This window comes from Dromiciops gliroides, chromosome 2, assembly GCF_019393635.1.
Source record: "Dromiciops gliroides isolate mDroGli1 chromosome 2, mDroGli1.pri, whole genome shotgun sequence".
Classification (NCBI taxonomy): Eukaryota; Metazoa; Chordata; class Mammalia; order Microbiotheria; family Microbiotheriidae; genus Dromiciops; species Dromiciops gliroides.
Genome location: NC_057862.1, coordinates 457,562,432 through 457,580,546, shown reverse-complemented (window position 1 = coordinate 457,580,546; position 18,115 = coordinate 457,562,432). Strand labels below are relative to the sequence as shown.

The 18,115-nt window shown below is 39.6% G+C and overlaps 1 protein-coding gene across 1 annotated transcript in view; it reads right to left on the bottom strand.

Annotated features, from left to right (window-relative positions):
- NFATC2 (nuclear factor of activated T cells 2) overlaps positions 1 to 18,115 on the bottom strand; it is a 172,596-nt gene that overhangs the window by 137,856 nt on the left and 16,625 nt on the right. Inside the window, exons 2-3 of the mRNA XM_043985401.1 lie at positions 14,537 to 15,563; positions 12,401 to 12,572 (exon numbers count right to left, since the gene is read on the bottom strand). Coding sequence (XP_043841336.1) covers positions 12,401 to 12,572; positions 14,537 to 15,563 — 1,199 coding nt within the window. The remainder of the gene's footprint in view (positions 1 to 12,400; positions 12,573 to 14,536; positions 15,564 to 18,115) is intronic.

Below are 18,115 nucleotides of genomic sequence, written 5' to 3'. Positions count from 1 at the left end.
TTCCATATCTGTTAATATTGCTTTGCTGTGTGAGCAGTCCCTAAGAAGGATATTAGTCACTAATTAAGTAAATAAATCATTACCTTGAGAAAAGAATGTTGACCATTCTAGTCCCTAACCAAACAATTCTTATGGAATACTCCCTCTCCAAAAGAAACAGGACATAAGCCAAAGTTTTAGTAGGTATATTTAAATCTCAGTATTTAAATTTTATCAATATGTGAAATAATATTCTTAATCTTTTTGCCTGAAAATAAATTTTCATTTAAATATATTATTTTTTTAAATCTTGCCAGGATTTTTGGTGCGCTTTTATCTAATTGACTCTGTGCAGAGCCACTTTTTTTTGTCCCAACCTTTGATTTCATGAAAGGCAGCTAGATGGCTCACTGGCTAGAGGGCTAGGCCTGGAGCCAAGGAGACCTGAGTTCAAATCCTAACTCAGACACTCACTAGTTGTATGACCCTGGCCAAGTCACTTAACCTCTGTTTGCCTTAAACCATGGGAGAAGGAAACAGAAAATCACTCCAGTATCTTTGCCTAGAAATTCTCATACAGGATCACAAAGAGTCTGACATGACTGAACAGCAACAACAATGAGTTCATCAATGCAGAAGATGTCCAGTGAAGAAATTCTAGAATGCTCTGCATTCTAGTCTTAGAGAGTCATCTTAGGTACCATTTGACCAAGATCACACAGTCAGATGTGGGGCTTGAACCCAGATCTTCAAAAGTTCAACATAAACTCGAAATCTTCTATACCATACCGCAACTCCTGCTGGGCACATAGTAGGTACACAAAACTTGCTAATGAGGCATCAGAAACTTTTCTCATTGGTATAAATTTGCAGTTGTATAATAGACATCAATGGAAAAAATAGCATTCACTTAACAGACTTGCCTTGGAACAAATTGTGCTTGGTTGCAGAAGACAGAACTTGGATCAATGAATGGAAGTTATGGATAAGCATGTATCAACTTAATATGAGGAAAAAAATTCTTAACAATTAAAGCTCTCCAAAGGTGGAATGAGCTATCCCTCAAAGTAGTGAGCTCCCCATCACTGGAGTCTTGAAGCTAATGTCAGTTGACAAGGTATTGGGAATATCATAGAGTGAATTCTGGATCAGCCATTAGTTGACCTAAATGACATCTGAAGCTCCTCAGAATCTCTTTTACAAAGCTTAAATGCAAAAGAACAAGTCTGTTAGATGAGGAGTACTTGTAAGATTAATTAAACTCCCATCTTGGGGCAGCTAAGCACCCCACCTGGATTCAGGAGGACCTGAGTTCAAATTTGGCCTCACATACTTGACACGTACTACCTGTGTGACCCTGGGCAAGTCACTTAACTCTCATTACCCCACCCCCAAAAAAATTATCTGGAACATTGAGTGAAATTAATACCTTGTTCAGCTGGACCCAGTAGCACAAATAGAACAAAAATTTTCAAGAAAATCCCCATCATATTAAATACAGTTCTCAACTTGGTTTATTTATTCTCAACTTATGTATTAGCCACTTGGGGATTTTTCCCCAAAATGAATGATAGCTCACTAACAACCTCAGACTTATTTTGTCCAGTATTGTGAAAGAAACACTTACTAGGGCTGCTCATTTATCTGCCTGCCTATAACTCTGCATGTGACCTTAAGCAAGTCTCTACCTATCTGAACTTCAGTTTCCTCAATGACAAAAGGAGTGATTGAAAATAGATGGTCTCCCAGGCTGTTTCTGGTACTTTAGCTCTGGTCTATTGTGTTGCCAAGAAGAAAACTATCTTCTGCTCCTTCCTTTCATTCACTTGGAAATTGGACAGAGTGTGCTGACTGCACAAATTGTCCCTCCACACACAGCCATTTGTTGGGGTGTTTGCCCAAACTACCAGCAGAGCATGAACAACACAAAAGCACACAAGTAGTCAGGCTCCTCGGGCCACAGGTTGTCAGTCTGTACAAACCAGCTATTGTTCTGCCACCATGAGAGCACACCCCCAGTGCAGGCTCCCTTCCAGACCTCGCCAAACTCTCCAGGCCAAACACGTGAAGAGGAGGAAGCAGTATCATAATTTTAAACCACAGGATAAAGACACAAGAGGATACGGGAATCAGCTTGCGTGCAAAGGCCTGGCCTTCAGACAACAGCTCACTCTCAAGTAAGACTTGAGCAAAAAACAAAAACCAACAACCCGAGATGAACAGAAAAGTTTTAACTTTTCCTTGAATTTGGTAAACTTCATAAATGCCAATGGCATAGGAAAAAAAATGGAAATTATTTCTGAGGGCAATCCTGGGCTTCCCTGCGCTACTGAAATAACTCAATACAACAGAATAAACACAGGGGAGGGGGCGGGTAGATGAGATAGTTTACTTTTTGAGACTGCCAGAACTTTAAACAGCAACGTCTTCTTAGATTTTTTACATATGGTAAAACTGGCCCCTGAGTGGGGACACCCAGGCCCCCAAACAGAAGTTTCCCCGCATTTTCTACATTTTTATGAGCCACACAACCATTTTCTGAAACTTTAATTAACACAAAATCCCTGCTGTCAACAGTAAATCACATATATGTGACCTTGGGTAAGTTATTTCTCCTCGTGGGGACTCAGTTTCCTAATCTATAAAATGAGAAGGTTGGCAAGGGTTCTTAACCTATGGTCTGTGAACCTGTGCTTTCCCCCATTATTTTTGATTGGTATATTTCAGTATAACTGGTTCCCTTTTAAATCCTATGTGTTTTGTATTATGCATCTAAAAACCTTGTTCTGAGGTGTCCCTAGGCTTCATGAGACTTCCAAGAGGGTCTATGGCACAATGAGATTAAAAAGCCCTGGGCTACAGGATCTCTAAGGTCTTTTCTATCTCTTAAAAGGGTTCTCACTCCAATTATGCTCAGCATAAAACCAACTCCAATGTGAATACAATATATATGTTTACTCCTGTAGGACTTTCTCCTTCCTTTGCCCTATCAAAAGCATACTAAGGTTTCTTGTTCTTCTAGGAAGTTAGCAACAAGCCTGCATTTGCAGCCGAACATCTTTCACTCTCTACAATGAATGGCAGCTGCTCTATTGAAAATAAAACAATAAACCTCTAAGCTGGTATCACCTCCCCCTTTTTCCTATGTTGGCTTAAGGCTTGCCTTCCTCAGTTAATAACTTTGTTCTCAATGTAGCACCAGCCTTCCGAAAGGGGATGTGAGTCTTATTCAGGGAACAAAATTAGAAAATGATGAATGTTAATAAAGAGGTCACGGCATAAAGAACACATACAGACTTTGAAAGGATAAAAGGCATGTGTGTCAACTGCGGATACAGGAGGACTCCGGCAAGCACGCAACCCAGCATGGAAGGCAGTGGGAGATTTTATACATGCCTGAGTGAGGATGTCTCAAGCTCATGTTTGCCCTACTGACATTTAAGTGAAAGGGTCTGTAGATAAATGTACACCTTCTTTCCCCAAACCCTCTTAATTCCAGTGCCTTCCCTCTGTTGATTATTTCCCATTTGTCCTGTACATAGCTTGCTTTGGATATATTTGTTGGCATGTTAACTCCCCCATTAGATTGTAAGCTCTGTGAGGGCAGGGACTGTCCTTTGCTTCTTTTTGTATCCCTAGTGCACAGTGCCTGGACCATAATAAGTGATTAATAAATATTGACTGATTGATTGATTGGTTGATTCTCTCTTGATTGGTTCTCATTCTCTATGTCTCTGTCTCTCTCTCTCTTCCTCTCTCTCTTTCTCTCTCTCTTTCTCTCTCAAAACTACAGTCTAGAAATAAGCCCCAGGGGGCAGCTAGGTGGCACAGTCGATAGAGCGCTGGCCCTGGATTCAAGAGGACCTGAGTTCAAATCCGGCCTCAGACACTTTAACACTTACTAGCTGTGTGACCCTGGGCAAGTCACTTAACCCCAATTGCCTTACCAAAAAAAAAAAAGAAAGAAAGAATACCCAAAACAAAGTCAGGGTGTCCATGTTTTTATAATGTGCCTTCATATTAGAATGTCACATCTGGAAAGAGACTTCAGATGTCATCTAACCTAGCTCCTTCACTTTACATTTGAGGAACTGAGAAGGCCCAAAGAAAGGATATGCTCAGCCCAAGGTCACGCAGCTAGTGTCTTCTGACACAAGCTCTCTTTTTTGCCTGTTACAATCTGCTTACACATGACAAACTTTAAATATATATATAAATATATATATTCAATCATTTAATAAACTGTTCATTGAAGCACAGGAAAAATACACATTGTTCACAACTCCCAGGTATATGATCTTACTTTACATGATCTTCTTACTTTAATACTTGAAAAGACCTGTGATTTTCCAAGTTTAGAAGCTCTCTCTTCTCTGATGCTAAATATGCAAATCATCCTTACCCCAGTAGAGAGTCTGTGACTTGATTGTGGCCAGTCCCCTGCAGATGAGGTTTTCTGCACTTTGCTCACTTTTCTAAGCTGGTTCTCAGACCAAAAAAAAAGGCCTAGGTCCATCACCTAAATCATACTCTCAAAGCCCCTGCAGCTTGATGGGACCTCTCTGAGCCCACCTACAAGAGATGAGGGATCAGGGTAATTCAGCAGAGGAGATATACCATGAGATGAAGTCTAAGTGGAAGCTCATTTTGCTATCACATAGTACATTACTATGAAGTATATACTTGCTATTGCTTTTTAAGTAAAGCCAATGGTTTCCTGAAACCTGTATTACTTGTGTTATAATGGATCTACCTGATTTCAAAGAGCAGCAAAAGCGTTTTGTTTAAAAGTCATAGATGACAAATCACAAAATCATAGACCACAGAGTAGAAAGGGAACATGGAGATTATCACATTCAACCCTCTTCTCTATAGCTAAGGAAATTCACCTCTTTCAATGAGTAGTTAAAGCACTGACATAGCTTCCTAGAGCCTTCCAGACTGTGTATAATGCCTCAAAGAAAAGCAATGGTTCTTAAAACCCAGGTGGCTTACAGCCTGGTCAAGTGTCTTATAGCATTTTCAAGGCAGAAGAGCCTCTCAATCCAGACTTCATTGTATAGAAGAGAAAACTGAGACCCATAGAAATTTAGAAGGGGGAATTGGGCTAGATAATCACAAAAGCCTCTTCCAGCTTTACCAGTCTAGAATCTATGGTAAAGCATGCTCACTCAAGTTCACAGATCCCATCTGACTGCACAGCCACTGACTCACAGCAGGTCTCCTGACTTCCAGTCCAGTATTAGGGAACCCTTAATATTGTCTATTATATCATAATATCTTCCTCATCTATAGAGAAGAGTCTTAATTCTGAAATCTTTGCCAGCATTAAGTACATTGCCTTGATACACAGTAGGAACCTAGTATTTGTTGAATGAATGAATGAATGAATCACAGTTGCCCAATTATTGATGCTTTACTGTATTTTCACCCCTAGCAGATACTTTTCTAGGATTCTAGATAAGACTTTTCACAATAAATCACCAATTTTCCAAGGGAGAAGTTCCAAATTTGGAAACCTACATAATTATGATAAAATGTTTTGTTAGCTAGCTGCCAGCTAGGGTCAGTACAAGATAAGCTATTCAGTGTAATCCTACATTATACATGGATTACCAAAGGGAAGTTGGAAAAGCACTTTCTGGGTAAGTTGCCTATAGAACCCCCAGGTGGGGAAAAAGAACCCAGTCCCACACAAAGGGCAGAGATGAAGGAGCCAAAGACAAATAGATGCATGAGTCAGGGAAGCTTTGAATTACCAAATTCTAGGCCTTTTAATCCATGTCCCTGTCACTTCCCAAGGACTTCTGAAACATTCTCTTTTCAAGATCTAAAACCGCAGCATGATATAGTTAGAGAGAATGCTGAACTCAGATTCTAAAAGCCCAGATTTAAATCCTGACTCTGACACTTTCTGGCTATGTGACTGTAGGAAAGTCAATTAACCTCCCTAAGTTTTGGTTTCTTCATTTCTAAAGTGAAAAGAATTAAGACTTGCATTACCTACTTCACAGGTTTGCTCTGAGAAAAGGTATTTTGCATATGATCAAAGAACTACAAAAAAAATTAGTTACTATTCTATTAGCCTGTACATTTCTTGAGGCAAAGACTGGATTACTTTTCATCTTTGTTACCCAAACACCTAACATAGAACCTTGCACAAAGTAGAATGTTTGTTGATCTTAACTGAATAATAGTTTGTTGGTCTTGGGAGAAAAACTCACTTTAGTTTCTAGTCTCATTTTACTCTGTGGGCAAGAAAATTCAGAGGGAGCCTCAGGTCCTTGTCTCCATTGCTTGCCCTTCTAAACTTGATTATCCTGTGTTCCTTACAAATATCCCACTAATCATCATAGGATTCAAAGCCAATTTATTGCTCTGGTCCTATGTCACTAACCACACCGGAGACATCTCTACCTAAATATCCTAGAGGCATCTCAACATGGGATCACAAATTTAGAGCTGGAATGGACCTTAACAGTCATCTAGTCCAATCCCCTCATTTTATATGTAACTAGCTATTCAGACAGGCTCGGACTGAATTTTATTCCGACGTGTCTGGAACTACTTCCTCTGCCTAAGGGGAAATCAGTCAGAGGCACGTCCAAATAGAAATCAGTCCAAGCCCAATTACATACAGATGAGGAACTGAGGCTCATATCTAAAACAGAATTCAATGTCACAGAATGCACACAACTCATTTAACCCCATCCCTAATCCAGATTTCTATTTTTCTGTTGAAGGAACCATTATCCATCTAGTCCCCCAGGCTCACTACCTTGCAGTCAACTTTTCGCTCTCATTCATTTCCTACAACTAGTCAGTTGCCAAGTCTTTTCAATGCTACCTCTGCCATTCTCTTGGCCACCACTTAATTCAGGACCTTATCACCTCTTGGGTAGGGCATTGCAATAGCCTCCAAATTGATCTCCCTCCTTCCAGTCTCTTTCTTCTCCCATCCACCCTCCACAGAGCTACCAAAATAATCTTCCCAGAGCATAGATTTGCTCAAGAATCTTGGGTGCTTCTAAGATAAAGTAAATACTCCTCAGGTTAGCATTTAAATCTCTTGGAAATCTGGCCTATTTTTAAGACATTTCACAGTTTTCTTTACATACTCTCATTTCCATATAAATTGATCTATTTGTTGTTCTCATCTCCTGCCTTTGTACCTACGCATCCCCCCCATTTCTACAATGTACAGATTCTGCCTATTAGAATCCTTAGCTTTCTCCAAAACTCAACTCAGATACCACCCCCTACTGAAAGCATCTCCTGATCTAGCTCTGAGTGCACACGCTCCTTGCTCAAATTATACTGTATTTATTTATCTCTTTAAATGATGAATTTTCTCCCCTCCCTCCAGTAAAATGTTAGCCCTCTGAGAACAGGGAGTGGTTTTTTTTATTAATTTTGTCTTTGAAAAAAAAAAGTTTGTTGAATGAATGGTCCAAACATAAGCCATTGCTCAATGTAGACATACCCCCTAAAACTATGTCTTTTTCAAAGGAAAACAACAACATTTTATAAGAAGCATTTTATAATCACACCAGTTTTATATAAACCAGATTGGGGAGATGAACATGATCAAGTTCAAGATGATATGGTATATATAGTTTCCTATATTTCTAATCAAACTATTTTTGAAAGATCTAAATCTCATGGATTTCTAAATGTTGTGCTCACTGAGATTTGTGGGAAAGGTTTTATTAATGTTTATAAAATGACAGTGCCTTATGTGTCCTCATAGCATAAGGTCACAGATTTGGGATAAGAAGGAACTTTAGAGGTCATCTCATCCAATGCCCTCATTTAAAAGATGAAGAAACAGAGACTCAGAGATAGCAAATGACTTGGTCTAGGTGATAAAACTAGTCAGGATCAAAGTCAAGTTTGGAACTCAAATCCTCCAACTCTAAATCTAGCACTTTTCCCACTGTACCACAATGTCTTCCCTACTCTTTAAATTTGATATACCCTCAAAATAAAAATTTTATTTTGGACTAAGAGGTCCCAATCTAACTTTATCTCACACCACACCACGACATGTACCCCCTGCTCTAGGCAAGGCTGGTCTACTCATCATCTTATTCTGTGAACATATCAGATACACTCTTGCTTTCATACCTTTGCTCATGTCATTCCCCTCACACATACCCCCACCCCATGTAGAGTGTCTTCTTTTTCACCCATCTAAACCATTCCCATCCTTCAAGGCTCAGCACAAGCCCCAGTTATTTGACCAAGATTTCCTTGGCCATTCTATAGAATTATAGACTTAGAGCTGGAAGGGATGTTAGAGATAATCTAGTCCACCATCCCCATTTTGAAGATAAGAAAACTGAGCCCCAAGGAGGGGAAGTAACTAACCTAAAGACACACAGAGTAAGCAGTAGACACAGAATTCAAACCTAGGTCTTCTAAATATAAATCTTTCCATTACATTCCCTAGTTAGTACTCTCTGACTTCTTAAATTATCTTCCTTATCTAGAAATGTTGCATTTCTCACCCTCTACACCTCATAGAAAGTAAGCTACTTGAGGGAAGGGATTTTTTTTTAATTTTGTTTTTATCTCCTCTAAGCCTAGCATAGTATCTTGGTATATAGTCTGTTCTTAATAAATGCTTGCTAAATTAAATAAATATCATATTTGTTGACAAGTAGGAACAGAAGGCAGGGATTACTCACTGAGGATTTCTGTCCTTGACAATGTTATTTATAGATAGAAAAAAGTCCATTTTTGCTTTAAATGGTCTCTTCTACTTTATATGAACTTATCCTAAAGTTTGATCCCAATCAGCTACGTACTTCCTCTGCTTCTTACTCCCTGTGTTGGGAAGAGTAGAGATGAGGGAGTACCTAGTGAGTGGGAGAGAAGGGATAGGAGCTAGACATTTAAACAATGGGTAGAATATTTGGCACCAATAAGAATACATCCAAATGAGCCTCCTATTTTCCATTTTTAGGAGTGAAAGGACTTTCTGAACACTAATTTTAAATAGTTAATAAAGGGGGAAGGGATGGAACCTTCTCACAACCAATTACTCAAAGGCTTCTGTTTATTTTCAATATCACAGCACTACCTAGTAAAACCAGAAAATCCCCTTGTCTGGTTTATTTCTGCCCTGTTTTATACATAATTTGAACTGAGTAGCAGACAGTCCAAAAGCTAAAATTCAGTGGATTGAAATCACTGCCAAATATATATATATATATATATGTATATATATATATATGCGTGTGTGTGTGCTTTTACTTGCAAGATGAAAGCATTTGGTTTTTACTAGTCTTGTCCAGATTCTCATGTCATAAACCATGCAGGTGCAACTCTGGGACATAGCGTTTGGCCATGTGAAACTCACAATTCTTACCATGGCTTAAATCTAATTGATATTTTCAACATTTGTAATGAATCTGCATAAAAGAATTATCCACATTTTCTCCATATGCCTGAACATCTGTTTTAAGAGACTAAAATATCAAATCTATGAATGTGAAATCAAAGCAACATTGGTCAGTGGAAAGACCACCAAACTGAAGCATCATGCCCCCATTATGGTACCAACTGTGTACCCTTGGTAAGCTGCTTCCTCTCTCTGAGACTCGATTTCTCTTCTGCGTAACAAGGAGGACAGTATTAGCATTTTCTAATTCACAAGGATGCTATGAGGATTGGATGGTTAATGTATATGAAAGTGCTTTGGAAAAATGATAAATAAGGACAAGGACAGGATCTGTGGTTTCATTGGTATAAAGAATTCTCTGATAAGAAAAGCAATATGGCACCTTCTCTGCTCCACTGCCTCTCTAAATTTTAAGTGGCACCTCAGAAATATAAGTTGTTATTATTAGACTTCATATTTCTGACTATATGCAAGGATAAAATATGGTTTTCCTGATAATATTTATTTGATAATTCCAATGATACATAATAGTTGTATGGAGATTACAATGCATGACAATACAATACATGGTAATTACAAATTTCTTAAAAAGTCTCTTTATATGAGCAAATAAAAGGGGAGACCTAAGGAAAGTCCAACTCTGAGGATATTCTGTGCAAGTATCTGATAATGAGCATAAGCAGCCAAGAGGAATAAATGACAATGAACTCATACATGTCTTTCTCAGTTGTGATATTATTAGAGCACATAAAATAAAGAACTTAAGAAACATTTAAGGCCTCACTTGCAAAACTCCCTTTGAAAAGAAAAGCAGTTTTGTCCACATAAGGACCACAGCATCCTGTCCCAAAAATAGAAATAGGAAAGATTGGGGACATTATACTAAGTTACTTAAATCTTTTTTTCATTTCTGACTCTTACCTACTGACCAACACTAGATCAATAAAAATAATTGCCAGGCATATCCCTAAAGACTATCAACCCAGCTGGGACATCATGTAGCTGAGTCTTTTAAGAAGAAAAACTATCCAAATCCAGGGTTCCTCCCTTGATTTCTTCTCTCCCACAGACCATTTTGTGTTCATGGGTTCACTCCAATTGCACTAAAAAGTAGTGTATCACATCTCGTATTTTTTTAGAAAGAAAATTATCTCCTTCTATGTAGCCTCTCACGATGCTGCCAAAGACTTTAAAGCCACGTTGCATTTTCACAACCATAAATGTGAACAATACGATGTCTTGGCAGTTTCCTCCCAGGCTGGAAGAAGTTAAACCAAACATAAGATGCAATACACAAGTTCGTCAAGACTGATGTCAACCAGGAATCTCAAACCCAGGGTACAAGTTCAATTTAAGTTTGTAGCATTCTTCTATTTGCTCTGCTAACTATCTGAATCTTTGTTTCACTTCATTTATCAATGAGATTACATATGGGACTGTGTTTGTTTTCTTTTATATTTCTCCCACCACCTGGCACACTGTGACACACATAGGAGGCACTTAATCAAGGCTTATTGAAATTGAAGCCTGACCAATCCTACCAAAAGCTGAATTATAGAATTTGGAGAGTTGGGAGCAATCAGTCAATTAATAAACATTTATTAGGTGCCTACTATGTGCCAAGAACTGTGCAAAGCTCTGGGGACGCAAAAAGAAGCAAAAGATACCCCCTGCCTTCAAGGAGCTTACAATCTAATGGAATGGGGATTCAGTGAAGAATGTGAAGAAAAGAGAAAACAAGTATTTATTAAGCATCTCCTATGTACTAGGCTCTGTGCTAACCACTTAACAGATAACTCATTTTTTCCTCACAACAATCCTGCAAGATAGGTGTTATTATTATCCCCATGCTACACTTAAAGAAAGTGAAGCAGATATCAGTTAGGTGACACCCAAGATCACAACACAGCTAGTAAATGTCTGAGTTAGGATTATGAACTAAGGGCTTCTTTATTCCAGTGCTCTATCCCCTGAGCCACCAATGCTTCAGAAGAGCAGCCCACACCTTAGCAGCAATTTTGAGATGTGTAGACTAGTACATTAGATTTCATCTATAGCAGGTATTCTTGTTGTTGGATCATAGACCCCTTGGGCATTTCCTTGAAACCTATAGAACTCTTTCTCTGAATAATATTTTAAAATGCATTAAATACAATATTTAGGATTACAGAGAAAACCAATTACAAATAGTTATCAAAGTATTTTTTAGAAAATGACACAGATGCCAGGTTAAGAATCTGTGATCTATACTAACACAAAGACATACCCTGAACTGTATTTGCTGATTCCTGGATACCCAGAATAATCAGATGACCAGAATTCTTCAGTCCCTAAATATTATAGAGAAACAGGAGCTTGCTATATGTATGTGTGAACGTTTAAAGAAATATCTGCGGTTGGGTCAGTAGTAGAAGAACCAGACAGCTTTGGCAAAGGAAAAGATGGAACTATACCTTTATCCCAAACTCAAAACATATAAAAATGTTGACTAAATGGTTGGCAAAATTTTAGGAAACCTTAGCAAACACAATCATCTCAGCAGATTTGTGGACAGAAAGAGAAATGCCACAAGAAGACCCTTTATGTTATATACAGTGATTTAAGATTTGCTAAGTACTTTAGCACTACTATCTCATTTTATCTTCACAACAGCCCTGGAAGGTAGATGCCAATATTATTGCTCATTTTACATATGAGGAAAATGAGGCAGAGAAAGGTTAAGTGAGTTGTTCAAGATCACAAAGGTAATAAGCTCTGAGGCTAGATTCAAACTCAGGTCTTCCTGACTTCAGGTCCCATACTCTATCCATTGCACCACCTGGCTTACAAGAGGGACTACAAGCAGTAAGTCCAAATCAGTTAAGACTGGGTGACCAGATGCTAACTTCCGAAAACCAAGTTCCCCTTTCCAGAGTGGATATGATCACATTCTTGTACATAGCTACTGTGAAGCAAAGGTGGGTCATTTAGTACTTAATGTAAAGCACTGGGTAGAAGAAGGATGCAGACTCATACCTGGACCACAGGATGACCTCCTGTGGGAGCTTTGACGGCCCCTCGACTGCCCTCTGTCTCGTAGTGTGCCCGGTGGTGGGGCTTTGGCTGCACTTCAATCCTCAGTTCATAAGACCCCGACTGACTGGAAAGGGGCCACTCAAGAGGTGGAAGGGAAGCAGTCACAGGGATGCTGAAGGAAATGAAAAACAAAAAACAAGAGAGTATAGGAAACACATAGAATTTGTGTCAATGTTTCCCCTTCCCTATATAGAACCCGAATTATCCTGCCCAGAACAGATGTATTTTAAAGTGTCTCCTGTGTATGCCATTCACAATCATGGTACTTTTCAGAGGAGTGTGGAGGTATCTGATCTGGCTATTGATTTCAGTAGAATGCAAATTCCTCATCTAAGGCAAGCACTGGGTGGGTTTTGTCTTTGCATCACCAGTGCTTTGCACACTTAACAAATCTTTGTTAAATTGATTTGAAAATTTTAAAGAGCTCAGTGCCTTAAAGAAAAAAATTATTGTCCTATGTTTAAATTATGCTTTGTGTTCCATAATTATCGCATGTTTTATTGCTTTGTAAACTCTAAAGTGCTTTTAAAATGTCAGTTATTATTATTTGCTAATGGGATTTATTCGTGGGTGCTTTTCATGCTCAAACTAGATTAGAAACTCATCGTTGGCAGAAGGCATTTCTCTTCTCTACTCCATAGAGCCTGGCACAAAGCTATTCAGTTAACTTAAATCACGGCATTTTAGAGCTCAAAGGGGCCTTAGAAATCATTTCACCATGCAGATAGGAAACAGTCACAGAAAAGTTAAATAAATTTGCCCCAAGATCACAGAGGTGAGTTAGTGACAGGCAGAGTTGGGTTGAAAACCTATTCATTGCTCCTGAGTGCTATCCCACTATACTACAAATAAGTAGGTAACAGATTAGAATAAGTCTTCCACTCTCTTATCTCTTCCTTACTACCTAAGTGACCCTGGGCAAGTCACTTAACTTTCTTTTTCTGTAAAATGAAGATTTTTTCATTGATTTTTTTTAAATCCCTTCCATTACTAAATCTGATGTCCTGTGACATTTCAGCAGGGTGGATACAAGATAATGTATAATACACAGAATGACCCATTCAGAACAGGCTATTTTTAATATTATATAACTTTGAGGCTGCACTATTTAAAACAGATAGCCTCGGACCTAATTATGGCTCCCATTTCTGTAGGGCTTAGAACACTTTCCTCACAATTGTGAGGAAGGTAGTGCATTATATCCATTTTACAAATGAAGAAACAGGCTGAGAGAGGTAAAGTCCTCAGGTCTTCTTCCTTCTACTTGTGTCTCTTATACAGTTCAGAATTTATTTCTACCCACCATATTTACAGCATATTGCTTATATCAGGCACCTAGTCAAAATAACACTGGGACTGAATATCCTTTTCTCTTTCTTTCTAGCCTGCATTTTCCCTCCAAGGTTTTTGTTGCTATTTATTTTTTAAACAAAAGTTTTAAAATGCAGCCTACAGGAGAACAGATTACAAGGTATGACCATAGATTGCCACACTAGTAATCTCAGATTTTAAGGGTACAAATCTACTAATGCCATTTGGCTGGTTCAGTTTCGAGCCATTCATTACTTAAAACACAACAATGAGAACTGGGTCAGACTGACCTTCTACTTGAACTCCAGTCATTTGTCATATATAATGTATAATGAATGGCACAGATCCTCTGAGACGTTTTCTCATGGCACCTTCCCTGGCATTTGTCTTCCCAGCTTACTAGAAAACCCATTTTAATTTCTCATCAAATATCATGGCTTCACCAAATGCAGTCCATTCGGTAGAAATGTGTCTAATCCATTATAGAAAAACCAAATAGCACTTTGCATCTTACTCGTGCACTTCATATGTCCTATTTCTTATTATAGGTATTTGTGTGTACAACAGCTCTCCTATTAGACCCTAAGTTTTATGAGGGGTAGAACCGTGTCTTATTTCATTTGATTGTAACTCCACCCGTGCCTAGCACAAAAGCTCTTGAGGTAGCTGTGCTTCATAAATATTTATTGAACTTGAGTGCGCACTGAAAACTGAAGACTTAAAACTAATCAGTATGCATAAACATGTTAAAAACACACAACTCACCTGCAGATAGGAATGGCAGGAACCAATTGCTTTGGCCAGGTTGGGGGCACGAGTAAAATCGACTCGGGAGCCGAGTTCCTCCTCTCCTCCTGCTCGCAGGGGCCAAGATAATCTACACTCTGATAGATGGTGTGCCGTGGCATGCTGGGTTTTTGGGAAGGAACCGGTGATGGGTCAGGGCTGGTTTTCCACATCTTGGAGGGGATGCCACAGGGGGGATCTGTGGTGAGGTTGCTCATGGTGTCCATAAGAATGGTAGAGTTGGGCAACTGGGTACAAGTGACTGAAGGTCCGTCTTCCCTCAGCGAGACGTTGGGCGAGGCCTGTGGAGAGGGGGTCCTAGACTGGTGTGGAGAGGCCGAGGGCAGCTGAGTAGGGAAGAGCTCAGCACAAGAGTACCTTCGCTTCGCACCGGGCGATGAAGACCTGGAGTTGGGACGGGGCGAGGGTGAGTGGCGTCCCAAGTAGGTTTCCTCTGTGATGCTTGTTCGTGGTGACATTATTGGAGAGGTTCTAGGAGAATAATGAGTATGGATGTTTTGTAATTGTGGACAAAGGTCGTCACTAGGGCCATTATTGGGCGAGACACACGGTGATGTGTAGGGAGAGAAATTGGTCTCTGAAATGAAACTTGCCGACGAGCCGCTACTAGCGGGGCTCAAGCAAGGCGGATCCCGGTAGCCCTCAAAGCCGGGGACCGGCAGAGTAAACCTTGGGCTAGCAGTGGCGGAGTTGCACTGATGCTCTACCAAAGGATCTGTGTCTCTGATGCGGAAGGACCCACCCGACTGTATCAGTTCATGGGATGGAGTGATCTCGATCCTAGGACTCAAAGCCGAGGCCCCTACAGGCTTTGCAGGGTCTAGGTAGCATTTTGACCCTATGCTATCTGGCTGTCCGTATTTGCCCATGGGATCTGCAGAGTTACTAGGAGGGGGGGTGTATGGCTTGAGGCCATAATCCAGGACATCATCAGTGTATGCAACTCCAGAGGGTGGGCTGACGATATTATGTGGAGTCGGTTCTTCTGGAAAAAGAAGGGTCTCTTTTAAGGCTATAAAATAGTACTATTGAAGCTGAGCAATCATGGGTTGATTTTATTGTTTTAATTTTTAAAAAACAAAACCCCCAAACCCAAACTAAAACTTCTGTTAGTGACCTAATGAAAAGGTAGATAGCATGAGGCAAGCAGCTTCACACCAGATTCAATGAGAACAGAGAGGAGAGTTTAACCAATTTTAGTATGTCCTATATGCAGCTAGATCAATGGAATCTTAAAATCTGAGCATGGCATGTCAGACGTGGATGGGATGTCAGGGATCTTCTAGTCCATCACATTCACTTAGAGAAGACAATGCTGAGGCCCAGAGAGGGCAGGTAACTTGGTCACCCAGCAGACTGGGACTTAACAGCCATATTTCCTGCAACCCAATCCAAAGTGCCTACTTCCGCGATATACGACTTTTCCTCAGGTGGGCTTTGAAAAATGAGCATAATTTAGATAAAATGAAGGGAGGCATTCCAGACTAGGGAAATGCAGCATGAGCTGAGATGCAGAAAGTGCAACTGGGACTCTGTTTAGGATCTTTGGCTGACCTGGCCCCAGCACAATCCCTGAGCCCCATCTCACGGTCTACAAACAATAATAACCCTATTAATAACAACTCACATTTCTTAAGAGTGCCTTAGAATTACAAGCATTTGCCTCAAGACAACCCCAAGAGGTAGATTGTCTGAAGGAATATTGTCATCCCAATTTTACAATGGAAGAGGAGGAGGAATTAGAAAGTGTTAAATTACTTGTAAAGGTTTTACAACGTGTTAGTGGCAGAGCAGAAAAGCCCCAGGGCACCAAATACTCAGTTTATCCCCCCAAAGGAGGGGCCCCTGCAGCATCAGCTCCCCACTGCATGATTCTAACACTTGTGCCCCTCCTCCCACAGGGTCCTCCAGAAGCCTATCAAAGTAGTTCAGTTCCAGTTGTCTTGCCCCGTCTCCTACACTCTTATTTGACTTTCTATGTGTTGTGCCTTAGATCCCAAACTAGAATATAAATCCCTGGAGGATTTGGATTGAGTTTCCTTAGTATCTATCTCCCAGAGATTCACAAGATTTTGCATATATGTGATACTCAACAAATAACTTCTGAGTAACTGAACTAGCACAATTCAAGGACTTGTGCTTGCTTCTGGAAAACAAAAATCCTGGCATTTCCAAGATAGTTCCAATTACAAAAAAAGAAAATGAACTTTTTAAAAAATTATTAATAATAGGCAACACAGAGACTAGATCAGTGATTTTACTGACAAAAGGAACTCCCAGAACCCCCTCAATTAATATAGATCAGCACCTTCTCTACAAGGTTTAGTCTTAGAGACTTGCCTAGAACACTGAATTTAAGTCACTTGATCCCAGGGTCACCCAGTCAGTGTTTGAGTCAGAAGATTTGAACCCAGGTCATTCTGGTTTCCAGGCCAACTCTCCTTTATGCTACATTGCCTGTGTTTTAGTAAGATTTTGAAAAAAGGAATAATGCATCAAAACCATATTTCCTAATTTGGGGGTTGGAAAACACAGTCATTGTTCATAGGCTTTTTTTTTTTTCTTGGTGAGGCAATTGGGGTTAAGTGAATTGCCCAGGGTCACACAGCTAGTAAGTGTCAAGTGTCAAGTGTCTGAGGTCGGATTTGAACTCAGGTCCTCCTGACTCCAGGGCCGGTGCTCTATCCACTGCGCCACCTAGCTGCCCCCCCCCCCCCAGGCTTTTGTATACAACTTACTTTTAGTACAAAAAAGTGCATTTGTAGTAGACAACCCTTCCTACAAAGGAGTCTCCAGCCACTTTAGGATCTTCCTTAGGCTATATAGGGAGCTCTCTCTATTGTAGGCCCAGAAAGCCTAGCTATAACCACCCTGGATTAGCCCTGAGGGTACCATTTAGAGGATTCATTCTATGGAAGCAGTTATCACTCAAAAGAATGGCCTGGGTGAAATAGCTGACCTCTTCTCTACCCACAACTTGAAACAAATAAAAACTTATATTAAGTCCAGACATAGGGTTGCCATTTATCTGACTACTGTGTTAAGTTCAAGATCAAGACTAATTTCAAATTTCTAAAAAAAGAAAAAAAAGCAAGCCTGCCTGACAGTTATTAGTTCTAACTTTTGAATTGAGTTAGAAGATCAAAGTCAAATCTATGTTTACAATATTCTTAAAACGTACTGCACAGCTAAAACCAATTAAACAATACCCTAGATGTGATTTAGTGGATAATCTGGCTTTATCAAAAAAGATTTGTTCAACCTTATCATGAACACACCCTTCATGCTGAGAAGCAAAACATCTGAAATACTTTTTGAAATAGCTATAGAGTTGCTGCAATCTTGGAATGAAAAGAAGTCCTCATTTACTAAACAAAATTATTGAAATATTTACATTTGTCTTTAGTTCAAGAACCATGTTTTATATTTTGCTTTTTGTTTAAATTTTTGGATAAACCTAGAAATAGGAAGGGAAGATGAAGTTTTAATTTAAAATAATTTAATTCTTGGTCCCTTGAACATCTGACAAGTCAATAC